Here is a 19,140-nt window from a genome sequence, read left to right as displayed (position 1 = left end):
CTTGCTAAATGTTGGCCCGTCCCCTTCCCCCACCAACAACTTCAGAGCTTCGGATTCAGTACTTATGGGAAGGGCCTGAGAATATGCATTTCTAGTTTTCAATCTGCTGCTGGTCCAGGGACCATGTTTTGAGAACCACGGCTCCCCACTCTTACTTTAATTCGGGGCTCCACCCGGAAATGATCTTGCTGACCTATAGGTTCCACACACCTTGTGTATGTGTGGGTGTGAATGTGGGAATGTGAGTCGTCTCCCGTAGTCCTTTTGAATGAACCAAGTTAGGTTTGTGGCAAGTGATTCCACTTCTTCGAGTCTGTTTCCTGACTTTTGAATGGAGAGAAAACCCTTGGGGGAATTATAAGGAGTGACCTATGAAAGAAGGAGGAAGAAGGAGGAGGAAGGAAGGAGGAAGGAGAAGGCCACTTTGGATCCATGAAACGCAGTGGGAAATAGTTTGAGTCTGATAGGCCAGGACTGAGATGGTGGTTGGGCAGCTGTGCAGCACGAGACAAGTTAGTGCACTTCCCTGAGCCTCAAATTCCTTCTCTCTTCAGAGATGGGGATACAACAGGTTTCTTGAGGATTAAACGTGTATCATCCCAAGTGCCCTGTCTGCTCCAGAGGCTTTAGGGGCAGGGGCGCCCCCAGGGACGGAGGGGCAACCCCCGTAACGATGGTTGCAGCTTGCTTGCTGCCATTTCCCTGCTCACTTTCCAGGGACAGTGTTTGTTTCAGCCTCTGTTCCCAGAAAAGCTCACCTTCCCTGTTCTTTCCACATCCTGGTGATGACCTCCTCTTCGTGACACAAAATGGATTCTTTTCTGCAAGGAAACGAGAGGACGCTTTTTTAGACTCCTGGAAAGGGTCCAGTGTGAACCCTGTAACACGTGGACCCATGGCTGGCACCAACTGCTCTAGGTGCTGGAGATAGTTCAGTGGACAAAACAGACGTCCCTGCCCTAGTAAGCTTATTGATACTGTGTCCCTAAGTGTGTCAACATTGAGCCTTGATACTTCCTTAGAATCCTGTGAGGGGCAAAATATGCAAATTCCTAGAAAATTGTAAGTGGATCTTGAGATGAGCCCAATGACGCTCAGATCTCTGGGCACACCCGAGATGTGGCTACAGCCAGAACTTCTCACACTGTGATGGCAACAGGGCTCCTGGGGCTCCTGCGGGTTCTGGTTCAGTAGAGGTCTGGGAGTGAGGCCCCAGAACTTGCATTCTAACAGACTTGGCTGTTCCGGTCTATGGACCACACTTGGAGTATCTATGTTTGAAGGGACACCATATAGTTATCACTACCAAACATAAGCTTATTCTCCAGCTTTCCGTGAAATTCTGCATACATGAAGGAAAAATTAATTTTATTCGAGTATTCCAGTCACTTACATTTTTGGAGAGGGCCGAAGGTCTGGGGGCTCAGATGTTGGCTCCCACTGTAGTTTTCAAGCGGCCGGGAGTGGTCTTCAGCTTGCACTTCACCACTGGAAGCCCCGGTTTGCTCATCTGCGAGCAGAAACTTTCCCTACCTTTGTTGCATCTGGGCAAAACCTTAGTTGTTGGACCTTTTAACGGGATGGATTCAAGTGTCTCCATTTCACCATTTTAAACTGGTGTATTTCTAGCGAGGTTGTGGGTTAACTCTGGGGAAGTTGCTGGGGTTCTGAAACCTTACTAAGAACACCAATAAGCTGGTATGATGAATGGACAAGCAGTGTCTCTAGAACAAATAAATTCGCGCCGGGCAAGCATTCGTTGAGTTCACTATGTGCCAGGCAACATGCTAACTGCCGCTGTACAGGGGCGCTCTTGTCCATTCACAATGACTCTCTCAGGTACATTCAGTGATTTTCTCCAAAACCAGAGCACACGAACAAAACTGAAGGTCACGGAGAATGTCAGTCGCCCAAACACATGTACTTTAAGAGTGGGTACAACCAAGATTACATCAGCTCTGACCTCCAGACCCAAGCTCTTGTCTATACTTAACTCACGGAAGCGATGAACAGTTACAATAGCAAAACAGATGCAGAGACTGGAACAAGGTTAAAACACTCAATCCTTTATTAGTCTGGTCATAAAGCACGCATTCCCCAGTTGAACTCATTTAGATTTTTCTTTGTGAACTATGTCCTAGGCTACTTCCACCTTAGAATCTGACAAACAACCCGAGAGCAAATTTACCTCCCCACTGGGTGCAGTGGTGTTTGTTATCTGGACCTACAGCAGAATCACACGTCCCCCCCGTGCTCATAATAACAAATATTCCTGTAATTACACTGTTGGGGGCTGGGAGGGGGCGTGTGTTTGGCGCATACGGGGTTCCGGAGTTCCTGAAGGTGGGAGGCTGGGAGCCAAAGACAGGAAAGTATTTCCTGCTGAACGCATAATACAAAATCTCATTCGTCGGGAGTTACTGCCGGTACCCAGATGTTAAGTCTGAACGAAAGGGACCATCAGCTGCACCATAAAACTGTATTACCCTTTACATACAAATAAAAGAGAGAATTTATTTTCATTCTGAGTTTATTTAACATTTCATCCAGTTGAACTGAAATAATACATTGATTCCAACACAGGCGAGACGCTGTGCTAATACTGAAATAAAAACTAGCGGTCAGTAAATATGCACGATTGTAATTCCTCAGGACGCTGATAGAAATACGGGTTTCCATTTACCTTTATAAGCTCATTGCACTTCATGTAGGATTTTTCTCCAGAAAAGGTATGTCTAAGAGATCAGCAAAATTGCCAATCTTGGTTCATTTGTTCCTTTTTATAAACCACGATTAAACAATACAGTTCATATTTCTATATAAAAGCATTAAGAGTTGGAAGCTTCGGTTAATAATGTTTAAAAAGACACGTCTCCGTGTTCATGATCCCTTCCTGGTGTGTATACAGTTTCAGTCAGTTCATCAACCTTCGAGCCAGCTGTTGATGAATTTCTCAGGGAAGGTTAAGATACTGAGATGGAGCCAACAGTTAAGGGGGTTGGGAAATAAGAATTCTGAGATTAACCAGGGCAGGTTGTTTGGGGGGGGCTTCGGGTTCTCCTTAAAAAGCACCCTTTCAGCACCTCATGGAGATCTGCCTTGAATTTCAGGATCTTCCTCTTTTTTAAAGAGAAGCATCTACAGCAGCAAAACACATCCAAGGCCAGCATGGCATGGGGAAGCTAGTTTGCCTCAAATGGTTTCAGACAGAAAAACTAAATGAGAAAATTCTGGTGGCACAAAGGAAGGTTCAGAGTGGCCCCAAGCTTCAGATCCTTTAATCCTTTCAGAGAAAAGAGAAACACAGACACAAGGCACACCATTTTTTCTTTATGAGGAAATTCAGTCTGGTCACATTGTCTGGAAAAATCTGTCAAAACTAGTTTCTACATCCCCCCCCCCAACCCCCTACCCCCCACCCCCCCCCCCCCCCCCCCACTTACAAGACTCTGAATTACAATCGAACTGAGTGGCCTCACTCCACACAGCCACCACCCAGCACAGGCCTTGAACATCTTCAGACTTGAAACATAATGTTACATTAAACATATGTGAAGCTACTACAGATGATGTAAACAGTGGTCCATGGACTCCTTGCTGTCAAACAGGGTGGATTGTAACACACGATATCCAAGTACAATTCATTCATCACTGATTCACACACACATTATTTCCGTATCTTTCTGAGAGCCAAAGGGGTCTATGAGAAGAAAAGATATGTAGCTAGCTGGACCTGTGCTCTCACTGCTAAAAAGATCAAATAAAGCAGATCCAACCCAGTCATACAGTATTGAACATACTTCCAAAATTAGACATTGGTACATTTCAGTTATTTGATTTGACGTAAATAATTGAATATAAAGTCAACAAGTGCAAAGTAAGATGAACTTCACAGGAATGTAAAACAGAATAAATTTCAGAGTCAACCGAAGAAATCTACCAGCGATATGAACGCATGTAGCTGCTGACAGCTGGGATGGCTCATCACATTTGTCTGTTACTGTGACTTTTGGGAAGTAGATGGAAGAGCTTTTACCCTATAAATCCAAAAGGCTCCACATCTACTTTGGGTTATGCACTGCCCAAAGTGGAAGCAAACGTTCTTAATATTTACGAGTCACTTTTTGTAGCTTAGGCTCAGAGCTTTGTGTTTTCTCCAATCACTGCGGAGTGATTTGAAACAAAAATGGGGTAAAAAAACTCAGTATTTCAAACAGATTTCCTTTCCACTCACTGACAGTCAATACATATTTATTGAGCGTATGCTAAACATCTACTCTATGCCTAGCAGTGCTTTTTAAAACTCTGGGTGAGGGCTGGTATATCATCTTTGGAAAACAATTACTATAAAAGCTAGAGGAAGGGTATTTCTGTAAATTACATCGTGATTCAAATGTAAGGGAGCCAACAGGTTGTTGGGCGCCTGGCCCGTACCAGGTGCTGTGCTGAAAGTAGCAGCTTGACTCTAAAAGGCTAATGTGGGTCTTTAAAAGGTTTCTGTAACTGGGAGAACCCAGGTTGAACAGGCTTTTCCTCACCAGGTTTGCAGTGGGCGGTATAAGCTGTAGAGTTTCTTCCACTACTTTACAACCCCTTATTAAAGTATACACGTCGTAATTCAGGATAGGTCTCTTGGATCTTGGCTTGCAAATCAGGCTCCAAGCTTGTCACAGACATGGAACTGGGTAAGGGAGAAATGACAGGATTATTACAGGGGCAGAGCAGGGAATGAGTCTCTCGACACGGTGGAGAAGGGACCTCCCCCCCATGCCGCTCCCCGAATCACGACTGGCGTTGTAAGACAGTCCTGTTTTAAAAATGCTTCCTGTGCCTTAAACATGAATGCCTGGTTCCTTCTGGAAAATTAATTGTTGCTAATAATCAAAGAAATGCAGCTTAAAAGCCCAGCAATTATTAAAAGCTTAAAAACTGTTCATGGCTAGGAGGAAGGCAAGCACGGAAGGACACTCTCAGCCCCCGCTGGCACTGGGAAGCCATGTGTGGTGATGCTGCTTCTCCAAGGAAACAGAATAATGTTCACCATTAGTAGAAAAGTCAAAAGTACTTAGTGGAATTTTTAACACTAAAAATTCACTTGCACGAATATTCTTTTCTTCATTGTATAATAATACATGCTTATTGCAAACCTTTTAGAAAATACTAAGCTGTACAAGAAAAAAACATCACTCATTGTCACACACCACTGAGCGATGACCTCTCTCAGTCTTTGCTTTACGCATTTAAAAGTACTGAATGCATTATATGTGTATATGTCTTAAAGCTTTTTTTTGGGTTATAAATGCATACTTATTATATAAAAGAATGAAGAAAAATTGTCCAGAGTGCTTATTACCAGAAAACCTGGTAATATTTTGGGGCGCCTGGGTGGCTCAGTGGGTTAAGCCGCTGCCTTCGGCTCGGGTCATGATCTCAGGGTCCTGGGATCGAGTCCCACATCGGGCTCTCTGCTCAGCGGGGAGCCTGCTTCCCTCTCTCTCTCTCTGCCTGCCTCTCCATCTACTTGTGATTTCTCTCTGTCAAATAAATAAATAAAATCTTAAAAAAAAAAAAAACCCTGGTAATATTTTGATATATAATTAATCTTTTTTTTGATACATAATTTGTCTTTTAAAAAGATTTGGTCTATAATATAGTTGAGATGTGGAAAAATATGAAGTTAAAAAAAGACAGAATAAAGATATATAAACAAATGTAAAAAAATAAGAGAAATACTGTGAACATTGGAGGTAAAAGTACCATCATGGTTATGTTCTACACAGCGGACATGGGATAGTCTTACAATGACGCTGTTGATGATCTATTTGTTGGACCAGATATTATGCATTTTAATTCTTATAAAAACCCTGAAAGTCTGATATTATCCTAGTTTTACAGATAAGGAAACTGGAGTGACACCTGAGATTAAAAGTCAGGCCTTTCTTGAACCCAAAGCCGTGCTCCCAACCAGCACGCTATACGGCCTCTTGGTTCTGTTTTTCCATCGATCTAGAAGTACTCGTAATTACTATTACTATATTATAAAGGCAAACCCTGATTTTGGAATTAAAGTCATTCAAACCCTCCTGGGTGGTGGGGAGACTCCTGCTTTAATATCTGTAGTTTTCTTCATTCGTATCATCTGTTCCTTTTGTCATGATTGACATCACAAGATGATTTTACTACTATTTGTTACCATTTTATTACTATTTTCAGAAAACCAACTTTGGACGTCCTGGATCCTCCTATTTCTTATCTCCTTCCTTTTTCTTTTCCCGTGGTATATTCTTTCTGTTCCTTTTCGACCTTAAGTTGGACATTTAGTGCTGGATTTTCAGCCATTCTTCCTTTCTAATAAATACATTTGAAACTATGATTTCCTCTCAAAGCAACACTTTCTTGCTGCTTCCCACAAATGCTGGTAAGGATTATTTCTCACATGTGCAGGAGAATGGAAGACTGCAGCATATTTAAAGATTTTATTTATTTATTTGACAGACAGAGATCACAAGTAGGCAGAGAGGCAGGCAGAGAGAGAGAGGGGGAAGCAGGCTCCCGGCTGAGCAGAGAGCCCGATGTGGGGCTTGATCCCAGGGCCCTGAGATCATGACCCGAGCAGAAGGCAGAGGCTTTAATTCACTAAGCCACCCAGGTGCCCCTGTAGCATATTTATACAATTGACTATTTCACTGCTGTAAACCGTGAATGAACTTCGCTACATGCAGGAATGTGGATGGGTCTAGCTACATGGTATTAAATAAAAAAGAACGAGCAGCAGAAGACTGCATGTAGCATGACACCCTTCCTTATAAAGTTCCCAAAGAGGCAAAACGAAACATTAGGAAAATATATATAATAAAATTTTTTAAATGCAACTGTCTGATAAATATGAAATGCAGCATAATGGTTCAATCTGCAGGAGGAAGGAGTATGGGCTGGAAAGAACCTACAAAAACACATAACTTCTTGGTCATATTTGTATTCACGAGTGGGCAGAGGGCTCATGGATATTCATGATATCATCAAACAAAATAGGGTCATGTTTGGACCAAGGAGGATAGTGCTAACAAACCAAGGAATATGAGTAATCCTGTGCTACCAACTGGGACGTAAGAAACAAAAAGAAAAAGAAACAAACGTATAAGCAAAAACCAGGAATAAACTTCATTTAAACCAAGGCCTATGTAGGAAACTCCTTAATGGATTTTCAAATCCTTCAATCTCTAAACTGTAACAGCTTTATATATTAAGGGCTGACCTTGTGTTGGGTGTTCTCAGCATTTCATATATACTATCTCTACATCACTGAGTACAAGGTCAACTGTCCGACGCTGGTATATATTAAAGAAATAAACTTTTCTTATGTTAAGTCCTGAGCTTTTGGGGTTTGGAAAGTAAATAGGTGTTATTACCCCTCTTTGGATGTGAAGAAATGCATCTGTAATGGGCTCAGAGGATAAATTCTGAAGGTGTGGCCCCCTCCCACGGGGTATGGCTCTAGGCATCAAGGTGATTTCGAGGCTCCCTCTCCTTGACATTTAATGCCCTATTTAAGACCAGTAGGAGTTGAAGACAGAAGTGAGAGAGCAGATAAAAGGTGGAGTTCTTTATCAGGTGGAGCGGACCTGAGAAAGTTAGTTCCAGCACACCTTGTCGGCCTTGGAAAGCCTCGGGCATGAAAGGCTATACCAGGTCCGGGGCCCCGCTGGGGGTATTACCAAGGCAGGAGCCTGGTAACCCTCATACAAAAGCAAAACAACAAACTCCTGCTCTCTGTGCCTTCACGTCAGATCGGCAAGAGGCAGAAGACCTCGATGTATCCCGTGCTGATTTAATGCCCATCCACCCAGTTCTCCCATCAAAAGCGAGATTTAAGGGTAGTTTGTGATCAAAGTACACAGTAAGGATTTTAAGGCAAGAAACTAAGCAGGAAGAAGGGCAGCAAATAAACCAACCACAGAGGCTACGTGCATATAACCGCTGTCCCTGGGGCGATCTTTAAGTTTGAACACGCCTATGTTGCGGCTGCCCTGGCCAACAGACTGGATGACGAGAAGCCCTATTTAAAATTTTTTATAAATGCCAATTGACTCTTATGAAAGAATAAAGCATTCCCAAATGTAATGGTGGAGCTGGATAAAGAGAGTTTGGAGATTCAACAGGTGTGTCTTGCACTTCTGCCTCTATCTCTGCCTCTTAGAGACCCGGCTTCATTCATCTTTTCGACTCTCAACTTCCCTTCAAGTGGAATAGGGTAACAGCACCCGCGTCTTCAACTGGTTTCCAGGATTAAAACTCATGATGGTTCCGAGGAATAGCAAATACATGCCTTTCCTTTTTTTTTTTTTTTTTTTTACATACCTTTTCTGAGGAAACAGAGCACAGCACAGAGGTGTAGCAAATACCAAACTTAAAAAAGAAACAAGAAAAAGACAAATGAAAGCATTTTCAAGTGGATGACTTCCAGATTCTTCCTCTCTTTTACTTTTATAACAATCCCCTTTCTTCTGAGCACCATATTTCCTTACAAAAAATACGTCTTGTTTGTCTAATTTTATTACAAGGACCATCAAGATGATTTTAAAAAACATCAAGAGACCTAGCAGAAGTTTAAAAGAGAATCATGCAAATAGTCCCAAACATTGTAGGTTTCTCTCTACTTCTGTCTAATTTTTGGGACCGTAAGTTCCAGATGTTCTGGGATGGCCTCACTTTCAAAACTTTTATCCCACGTTATGAACCTGTTCCTTCACCTTTCACATGCTGTGCATCTACCTTTAAGAAAGAAATTAATTCCACTCACCAAAAGCCAACTAATCCAACTTGAATAGGTGCGCTCATCCACGGGAACCTCTGTTTTGAGAGAGAAATTATTTTGGAGACTTTTCAGACAGAGACAATTTCTTCTGCTGATTAATAGGGAGGAAATGCTCCATGTTCCAAGGCCTGGGTTAGTGGAATCTGGGGGTGACACTGCAACAAGCATATTAGTCCTGACTTCCTGCAGCCTCCTTGATCGACATGCGAAGATCAAGTGGCCTCTCAGTTTTTTCTCTTGCACGTGTCATCTGCGAGATGCTCGGCTCTGAACAGGTAGAGGAATCGTCACCTCCTACCGGGGAGGCGGTGCAGCCCGGTGTCCAGGCTGACAGACAGACAGACCTATATGCAACCGTCTGCCCTGTTGCCTGGTTCCCGACTGTGGGGACAGGGCAGCCAGAGCCTGCCCTCTCTAAGCTTTGGTTTCCTTATCAGCAGAATGAGAATGGCAACAGTTGCCTCCAAGTGCGTGGGAGCTGCGCCAGGTTGACATTTGACAAGTACCCAGGACAGAGCCTGGAGCATAGCAGGAATGCAGCAGACACTTTCCTCCTCCCCCACAGCTTCCCTGTCTTGCTTTTAGTTGCTGTCAATATGGTTAAAACTATTGCTGCCACAGAAAATTTTTGCCTGTAGCTTTTTTTTTAATGGAAATGAATGAATTGGTTGGTCTTTTGAAGAATAGGCACTGTTAGACTTTTAGTTTTCAAAAAGGAGTGGTACCAAAACATGCAAGATAGAGAACAATGGGATAGATGTTTCTAGAAACAAGGCCCCTGAAACAGCGGCAGCCGAGTCGTGCACTGGTTGTTATGAAATCAGCCAACTTAGCGCAGAGTCAACACAACTTGTTAAAAGATCATGATTCCCAAGAGGCTTGCATGAGAGGCATACCCTGGTCCCCGAGAAGACTCCTCTGGCACAACAGTATGTCACGCAGGTTAACGTGAGGGGAGAGAGGCATGTACTAGAGAGGAAGGGAGAGATGTCATCAAGAGGGGACAGACCCACCCCACAAAGGACAGGAAGAAAAGGACATATTGTATCTTGGGTAACTAGCTCTGTGTGACGATGACGGATCTTCATAAGGAGACGTATGTCCTTGCCCAGGCACTTGCCAGACGTGACGTTCGTGCTGGGTGAGAGAAGGCAGACTAAGTGCTGAAGGAGATTGTGTGGAGGATGAACTTGAACCTGAGAATGGCCTTCCGATTTAAAGTGGGCTCCAGTCTGAAGCCAACGGGGCTAATGTGTTATCCCAGGGGCCAGCTATAAGCAGTCTCAAAGAAGGTGTATATGAGCGGAAGGTGGACTGTGGCTTGTGCTGAAGGTTTCGATGGAAAGGCTCTGAGCAATGACAACAGTCCTGGACAATTCTGACTTAACCCAACCTGGATGTCATCCCTGAGTCTCCCAACTCCTCTCTAGCACCCTAACCACTTGACTCACCCCTACCTCTTAAACAGCACTTAGCCTGAGATTCCGTGAGTGAGCTGTGGAGGTCTGGTCTTCCCCTACATACTCACACACTTAGAATCATGCAAACAGAGGATACTGTAATTAAAGAGTAATCATAAATGTAAAAGACATAGATTCAATGAGGAAAAAGTTCAAAAAGTTAGTATGGCTCTAACAAAAAGTTACTACTAACTAACTACTAGGTACTACTAACTAACTAAAAAGTTACTACTAACAAAAAGTTAGTATGCCTCTCTGCCAGCGTCTTTTTTCTCATAGCTTTGCTGACATACAGTAAACCACATGTATTTGCCGTGTACAACCCAAGTTTTTATACATATACTCGAGTAGCTGTGAAGCCACCGCCATGATCAAGGTCGTGAATGTATTCGTCACCCCTAATGCTTTCCCTGTTTCTTGTGCCCTTGGCAGTTCCTTTCTCTTTCCTGAACCCTGCACCCCATTCCCTGGCAACCTCTGATCTCCTTTTTGCCACTACATATGTTTATATTCTCTAGCATTTTAAGTATATCTATTCTTTTAGGAAATCATTTTGGGATTCATTCGGGTGGCTGCACGGATCACTAGTTCATCACCCTTCCTTGCTGAGTGAGGAGTTCCATTATATGGAAAAGGCACAATCTGATCATCTATTCTCCTGCTGACGAACATCTGGGTTATTGCTGGTTTGGGGGCTATTGCAAATAAAGCTGTTGTGTAGCATTCATCTTTTATGGACACAGGCTTTCATTTCTCCTAGGAAAACAGCTAGGGGTGAAATGGCTGAAGCATCTATTTTGCTTTTTAAGAAACTACCAAACTATTGTCCAAAGTGGCTGTATCATTCTTCATTCTCACCAGCAGGATATGGGAGTTCTAGTTCCTCCACATCCTCACCAACACATGCTGTGGTTGGTCCTTCTGATTTTAGCCATTCCTGTAGGTGTTTGGTCACAGCTCATGTAGTTCGAATGTAGATTTCCCCAGTAAATAAAGATATTGAGTGTCTTTCATGTGCTTATTTGATATAGGATATGTATTTGGTGAAACACCCATACAAACCTGCTGCCCATTTTTAAAACTGGATTGTTTTCTTAAACGAGTACTGAGTGACTTATATCTTCTGGATAGAAATCCTTGACCAGATACAATCTTTGTATAGATTTTCTCCCAGTCTATTTCTTGTTTCATCTCTTACAGTTTTCAAACACCAGAATGTTACCCTTCTGATGAAGCCCAATTTATCACTTTTTCTCTTACGAACTGCCTTTGCTGTTTTGTCTAAGAAAACTTGGCCAAACTCTCGATCTCAAAGGTAGTCTATTATATTTTTTGCTAGGAGTTTTACAGTTGTTGATTTTTATGTTTGAAGTATATGAACCATGGGGAATTAATTTTTATATATTATTACTTTTTATATATGGTCCGGTCAACCCCCTATATAGGGCCCCAATGCCAGGCACCCCGGCATCCACAAGTCTCCCAAGAAGCCATGCTGTGTCCTCTTTGTGAGCTGCTGCAAAGCATGGAGCCTTGAGCCATCCTCTTCTAGTCTTTGCCACCACCTGTCATTGAGGGTGTCAACTCCTCTATTCCCTGTGCTGTAACCAGCAAGGATCAGAACCCCTGCCATGCACCTCTTTCTGTCCCTGAGCTGTACGGTCCCCACGAGCAGGACTCTAGCTCTGTTTCTATGACTCAGCTCCTCGCATGTTGTGTGGCATGTAACGGGCACTCAGCAAAGCGTAGCCGAGTAAATAAATGAGTGAGTAGGTAAATAAATGCTACATCCGCATTTAACTAACAGAAAGTCCTGATAATCTCCAGAGTAGCCAGAGCAGCCACCTTTTATTAAAGAACATATGGAAGGAGTAGAACTTAAGGAATGAGGAACCATAATCTGACCCAAACCACGTAAACTGGACTTACTCCCAGTGAAAGTGCCTCAAGGTAAAGGGACCACAGGAGTTATTCTTCGAGAATGCGGTTCTTCGAAGGGCCGGGGTGTTGGCAGTGAGCTTTCTGGTTTATCACAAAGATGTCTGTGAGTCTCTTGTCCACTGCGGATGCTTTTTTCCAGCGTTCCACTGGGGAAAAGGTACAGTGCAGGGGGAGGGATGAGTCACACTGACTGCTCCCCAAGCTCACTGCTAAAAAACGCCAAGAATGTGCCATTTGTTTCAAGTTTGCAGGTAGGTTTGGCCACGGCTGAAGTAGAAGCCCAGTTAACCACCTCCCTGCAGAGGGGCACACGCAGCCACCGGGGCTCTGGGAACAGTCAGGGCACAAAGGGAGGCAGACACTACCCACGTGGACATAATAAGCCGTGGGACAAGTGGACTCTGCACCCTCTGTAGAAGGGGCACAGTGAAGCCGGCCCCTCCCGAGGCACGGGCAAGTGCTCTGGAGGTGGAAGAGTAGGGACAGTAAGACAAGCCACTGGCCTATGTTTTAGCAGGAGCTAGACTCTCAATTAAGTCCTCTGGGACTCTCTACGTGGGCAAAATGCAGTATTTCAAGCTGCACTTGGGGAGTGGTATGTGTGGTATGTTCAACAACATTCCGCCATTCCCTTCCCAAAGCAACGTCCTCCTCAGAGGGCTGGGGCAGGACAGCCACAACCAGACACCCTGTAGCCAGCGGGATGCTGGGACTGAGTGTCGGCTACTCTGACCACCGCTCCAGACCTTGCCACAGTAGTTCTGAGGCTGGTGGCCTCTCTCAGCTCCCGGTGGGGTCCTTCAGCGCTGGAGAGTGGGACAGACAGAGGGCTGCTTTGTGAAGGATGGGCGAGGTGGCACATCTCCAAGTTATTACGGGTGAATACAGTATCAAGTAAAGCTAAAAGGTGCATACTGAGGAGAGGGAGGAAAACAAAGTATACACTCATTTATTAATGTGAGAAAGCCCATAGCACAGTGGCAATGGGGAGCTAACTTCTTGTGCATTTGCTGGCTCCTTCACACAGAAAATGCCATTAGGCTGTATCTGTAGCAATTTCCATCCACCAGAGCAAGATAATGATGTGAGATACCCAACTGGGTCTCTGTCCAGTGTTTGTCACTCAGAGATCAGAGACACTCTGGCAACTTTTCCAACAATGCTGAGACCCCAGGAGCGCCAAAGCACACCTGCACTTGGAGAAGAATGTACCAACCTCGTTTCCTGTTTTCCCCAGTGCCTTCTCAGCATTGCTGGAGCTTCAGATGCAGACTTTATCCCAGCATTTCTGGAATCCCCAGCCACGATCCGGCGCTAACAACAACGTAAGTCTGAAAGGTTGCCTGGTTCGACACATGCCCTGGCTGAACCACTATAATCCTAATCCTAAGGCCTTCCCGGATCAAGAGCCAGGAGAGAAGAACGCAGGGCATCAAGTCGATGTCTGCAAAATTATGGGTGTCCTGGAGGGGCCACTCACTGCCAGTGTCCCCGAGGGATGCTGCAAACTCCACTTCAGTTAACTTGGTAAGTTTCTTCTTTCAAAGCCCAGATCACTTCCCATAAGTAAAGCAGGGATGGATAGAGAAAGGAGCACTAATTTTTTTCAGATTATTTGAAAATCACAGAGATGTCAAAGCTGGTGAATTCCAAATATGCATGTAATTTGGTAATTTCAGGATATAGTTGCTGCTCTAGTACATAAACTAATCCATTAGCAGCTTTTAAGGGTTCATCCTTTTCTGGGCTTTGCACCAGAAAGAGATTTGGGCAAAACTTCATCATTAATTCTCAGAAGAAGAGCTCAGTGGCTACATCGGGTAGGTAAAATGCCAGATGAATCCACAAAGACATTTTGGTCCGTACCAACAGCTTTCTTGCTTCCATGTATGTAACTGTTTTGTTCTTTGGGACAGTCCCGTTGCTACACAGCCACAACAACACACTGCACAATTCATACCGACGTGTAACATTGCTAGAGGAGGATATTCATGGAACAGAAACTTCTTCCATGTGCCCAAAGCACGCAAACAAGAATAGGAGAAAAGGTGCCGGAGAGAGGGTCCCCTTTCCCTAACGTGGGGCTGGGGTACTGACAGGTGACAACCTGGCTACATGAGTCAAAGGAGGCACTCAACATTACTGTTTCCTCACAGCAGACTTTCTGGCTTACTTCTCTAAGAACACCCCTATACTAAAAGTGTTTATGAAATGCTCACTTAGTGCTGAACGTAGCTTTCCTTTTGGGGCGCATGGGAGGTATAAGGGTCAGTGAACATACTCCTAATCAATGACGTCATTCAGGAAGTCTTTAGCTTGTGAACTATGTCCTTGTTTAAAGCTTTATATATCATCCCCCCGATGTTACGGTTCTGTTTCCCAGAGCCAAAGCAATTCACCCCAGGAGAGCTGTGGTCTTCCCCACAACACACCTGCTCCTCCAGCGAGAAACCGGGCTCCTTTTTCTTGGCAGATTTACCAGGGCCACTTTCCAAACCGCATGAGCCAAGTGAGTCACCCTGTTCTACCGTATCCCGCTTGTGAAAGAAATGGAAAATGAGGGTGAAGCACGAACACTACTGCTTTAAACCGGGAAGCTAGTAAAAGCAGCGGGGAACTATCGAGAGTCCTTGCTCACAGTGTCATCTGTAATATTTTCAGACCCTGAAGGGAGGTGGCTGACAGATTAATGAATTGCTTACTAGATATGATCACCAAAGGAAAATACACTGGGCACTATATTCAGGGTCCTCTAAAGCTACTACTCCAAACTCTTTTTTCATGTCTGGTAGTATGTGTAGTGACTTACACACACGTCATCCCAAATTCACAGTGTCTCTTCATGATCACCTGGCTGGCATCTGAGGGATGACCAAGATAAGCCGTAACTTGAGTACAGCCTCTCAGGAGGAATGGGTAGCCACCTTCCGTTATGAAAGTTTTTTCAAAGATCTGAGATCAGAAGAGAAATGTTCCTGGAAACATCTTTTTATTTGCACAAGTGCCCAAGTGCCAGTGGCCTTCAAATTCTTTACGCACTGGGTAGGAAATATTCTGTATTGTTTGAAGTCTGGAAAGGAATTGAGAGGAATGAGACAGAGACTAGAACTGGGGCTTACCTTTAGGAAGGCTTTCTTCTCCAAAGTGTTCATGATAAATGGAGGGATGGCTGCAAGGAAAAGACAGATCCATTTCAATCTTTCTTTAATATTTATTTTCAGTTCACACTTTTTCAACTATTTCACAAAAGTGAAATATTTCACAAAAAAGGTGTATGGCACTGTTAGGCTATTTTCACACTGGCAGAGTGAAATTATTTGCAGTAATTCTTTAGAATGCTTTAGCATTTAAAAAAATTTAAAACAGTGTAATAATGCTCTTTACCAGCCAGAAAATTTTATAATCTTGAAGAGAACTTTACATTTACCTTGAAACAGTACAAACCTCAGGAATTTTCCCCTTCTGTGCTAATTAAACAAATGCAGCCTCCCCTAGGCATTCCTCCCACGTGGAATCCAGTAAAAAGATTCTGCCTTAAGAAAAAAATTCCTGCCTTGAGGAAGAAAAGTCACCTAACTTCTCTGGGCCTCAGTGTTCTGTTTTCCTCATCAATAACATGGAGAGAATTCTGTCGAACTGGCTGTGATCGTTGGAGACAATAATGCATGTAACACCTTGGGTAGTGGTAGTACATTATTACTTATTATTGACATTTATTATTATAAATTATAGTACAATTTCTACCAGACCGAACTGTCACATCAACCACTTCCACATGGCAATTACCTCTATAGCTTCCACTGGGACAGAAAGGTTGTGTTTCTTCTCTGGGGACTCATTAATGTTTAAAATAACCAAGCCACTAGAAATAGATCTGTTGGGCTGGCTGAGCTCCAAAGGGTTACCTCGTTTTTCAAAATGAGCAAGAACAAAACGCAACCCGAAAGCAAATGCAGGACAGAGAGGTTGGAGTTGCAAGCCTGATGGCGGCAGACGTGGAAATCCGGATACTGCGGGCGTGCTGGAACAGGCGCCGCAGCCCCTCGCGGGTTGGTGACCGTGTGCTGGTCCCAGACTCTGGGGACCCTGGTCTGTTTCACGACTGTGGTTCCCACAGCACACCCACCCCCGCAGTGAGCACCGCTGTCTCCTGAGGACGCCAAGGGATTCCTTCATTCAATCATTTAACAGTGGCTACATCGGATAACCTGAATGATCTGGGATTATAACTGAGGCCACTATAATGTTCTGCAAAATTTTCCTTCAGGTCCTTTTCTTCAACTTTGGTTACCTACTCCTACTCGTGGGCTGATGAGACTCACGATGACAAAAGGCACTTAAAGACAACAAAAGATACTAGCAGGACAAGGTGACAACAACTGATTAAGTGTGCTTCTTTTGACAGCTTGGTTAATAGCCAAGTGCTTTCTGCATTCAGCTGAGATGATGAAATTAATCCCACTAATTTCTTTCTTTCTTCTTTTTTTTTTTTTTTTGTAAAGAGCACTAGACTTCCCAGGCCCTCTGTTTCCTGAGTGAGTCTGAGAATCTTCTTTCGACCTTGGTCTCAGAGTGGCTCCAGGAAGTCCTAGGAGTGGGTGAAAGGGTCTCAGAGGAGCCATAAACGATGCAGATTTTGGCTGTGGGTCATGTCAACTCCCAGCCCTATGGACAAAACTGGGCAGAAACTTGGCACACATCTTCATAGCTGCTCTAACTGACCCGACTTGGTTTGTATTCCAAGGGTTTCTCATCAATACAAGTAAATCTTTAGTAGAAATTATTCTGATTCAAGAACTTTTAGAAGTTTCAAGGTATACGAAAACCAAAATTTTTGCCTTCAAGTTCTCATCACCCGTACTGTCCCCACCTGGGTCCAAACCAGCCCCATCAGTGGCCTGCTGTAGCGAGCCAGCCTCCTCGCCAGGCTCTGGACCATCGCTGTTGGCCCTCTTCACGCTGCACACAGCGTGGATGTCACACCCCTAAAGCCTCAGGACCACACCACTCCCGTGCCCACGCTGCTTCCAACCCCGCAGGCTACAGCCAGGGCCCGGGGACAAAGAGCTACTAACCCATGCCCGGGGCTGCCATTAGAATCCTGGAGACGACGACTTGCGTGATGGCTTGTTTTGCAGCGTTGGCTGACTCACCCAAGCGGTTCCCATTCTCATCTGTGACGGGAATGCCAACTTTGAGCTCCCTGCCGAGCAAAATGCAGGCAAAGAAGTTCACAGAGGCCCTTGTGAGATGGCTGGAAATGGCACTGTGCTCTGGAACGTCAAGTCCATACTGAACCCAAATGCCCACTCGAGTGTCATTTTTGGCACTAACAGGTCTATTTATTTTTTAAAGATTTTATTTCTTTGAGAGAAAGAGAGAACAAGCAGTGGGGAGGGGCAGAGGGAGCGAGAGAAGCAGACTCCCTGCTGAGCAGGGGGCTGAACACGGGACTGGAGCCCAGGACCCTCTCTCTCTGCCCCTCTCCCTGCTCACTGTCATGCTCTCTTTCTCAAATAAATAAATTAGCAAATAAAATCTTAAAAAAAGAAAAGTTAAAATAACACTAGTAAACTCCTTGGGAAAAAAGGAGTTTACTAGTTTTAATAACAATGTAATTCAAAGGGTGAACATGTTAACTTAAAGGTAAGGCTAATTTCTATGCTCACATGCAAATCTCAGCAGCTTTAATTATAGAACACGGCATTAGTGAGTAAACTCACCACACTGACACGGGAATCACTAGTCTGTGGCACTGCTGGATAGTTAACTCTGGCCACTAGCACTAAAATTATAGCTCCTGTTTTACACTGTTCTTCATTATCCATTCCAAAATGCTTTTTCATGTTCTTTCTTCCCTTTTCATTTCTGCCAGTTCTATAAAAATACTTCCAAAAATATAGATTAATATTATTTTAAACCCATTAAAACATTTCTGGGGTAGGGGGGCAGCCTATTTTAGAGAACAGACTTTCTGTGCATGGGCCTTCTTTGCCTAGCTCTAAACAACCAAATGTTAATTGGAAATAGGTGTTTTAAACTTTTTATTACACAGAAGTAGAGAGAGTATTCTAACCCCCCACATACTCATTAGCCTACTTCAATAATTAGCAACTCATGGCTAAGCTTGTTTCATGAACGGAGCTATCCTTGTGCCCACAACAGATTACTTGGAAACAAACCTGAGGTCCCATGTAATTCCATCCATAAATATTAAAATGAATTATTAAAAGTTTCAACAAAATGAATTACTACCAGACTGAACTGTCAAGCACCCGTCCTTTCTAAGACTGCATATGAAACTTACCTTTGCCTCATTAATGGGATATTAATGCAATTAGCAGCAGCCACGGCAGCAAAGGGAACAAAACGTCCTATGAGTGGTGAGACATGCTGCGGGAAGAAAAATCCCAAACGCATTATCTTAGTTTGCCCGTGTGACTGAATGCAAATACTTACTTCTCCTTGAAAGCTTGCTAAAAACATAGTCATTGGTGTGGCAACTCAGGCCAGGGGTACTTTCAAAACTTGTTTCCTGGGGATGTTTGTGGATTTCCAGCACGGGTGCACTGGGACAAGGTGGGCTTCCAAGACATTGACCAGATTGGCCTGGCTGATGGACCGGGGTGGGCTTTGGTGTCACAGGGTCTTGAGTTCAGGAGCTGGCGTCTCCACCTTTCCAGAGGTGTGGGTGCGGGCACACTCCTCGGCACACAGCCTCTAGTGGGCAGTTAGGGTTGGGGAGCACTGGCCACGTAAGACGCGGTGCCAGGGATGGACCAGGGGCTTGGCAGGGTTGGCTGGTGACAGCACTTCTGAGACCCCACTGAGACAGGCAGGCAAAGATAATGATGGTAACAAGAAAGTCCTAGGAACTATTTTGAAGTATTTTGAGAAATAATGGAGAGGCCTGGGGGCAGTCGG

The 19,140-nt window shown here is 44.2% G+C and overlaps 1 protein-coding gene across 3 annotated transcripts in view; it reads right to left on the bottom strand.

Moving 5' to 3' along the window:
- Positions 1 to 3,423: 3,423 nt before the first annotated feature.
- Positions 3,424 to 19,140, bottom strand: part of SFXN1 (sideroflexin 1) — a 36,791-nt gene continuing 21,074 nt past the window's right edge. The window contains exons 6-11 of one of the 3 annotated variants that reach the window (XM_059417386.1): positions 18,524 to 18,609; positions 17,292 to 17,419; positions 15,336 to 15,385; positions 8,801 to 8,850; positions 8,359 to 8,406; positions 3,424 to 4,681 (exon numbers count right to left, since the gene is read on the bottom strand). In XM_059417386.1, the coding sequence (XP_059273369.1) occupies positions 4,585 to 4,681; positions 8,359 to 8,406; positions 8,801 to 8,850; positions 15,336 to 15,385; positions 17,292 to 17,419; positions 18,524 to 18,609 (459 nt within the window). In that variant the 3' untranslated portion in view covers positions 3,424 to 4,584. Of the gene's footprint in view, positions 4,682 to 8,358; positions 8,407 to 8,800; positions 8,851 to 12,182; positions 12,363 to 14,648; positions 14,754 to 15,335; positions 15,386 to 17,291; positions 17,420 to 18,523; positions 18,610 to 19,140 lie in introns of those variants that run through there. The other 2 variants (XM_059417387.1, XM_059417388.1) reach the window with 2 other exon arrangements.

This window comes from Mustela nigripes, chromosome 12, assembly GCF_022355385.1.
Source record: "Mustela nigripes isolate SB6536 chromosome 12, MUSNIG.SB6536, whole genome shotgun sequence".
Classification (NCBI taxonomy): Eukaryota; Metazoa; Chordata; class Mammalia; order Carnivora; family Mustelidae; genus Mustela; species Mustela nigripes.
This window is presented reverse-complemented; position numbering and strand designations above follow the sequence as displayed.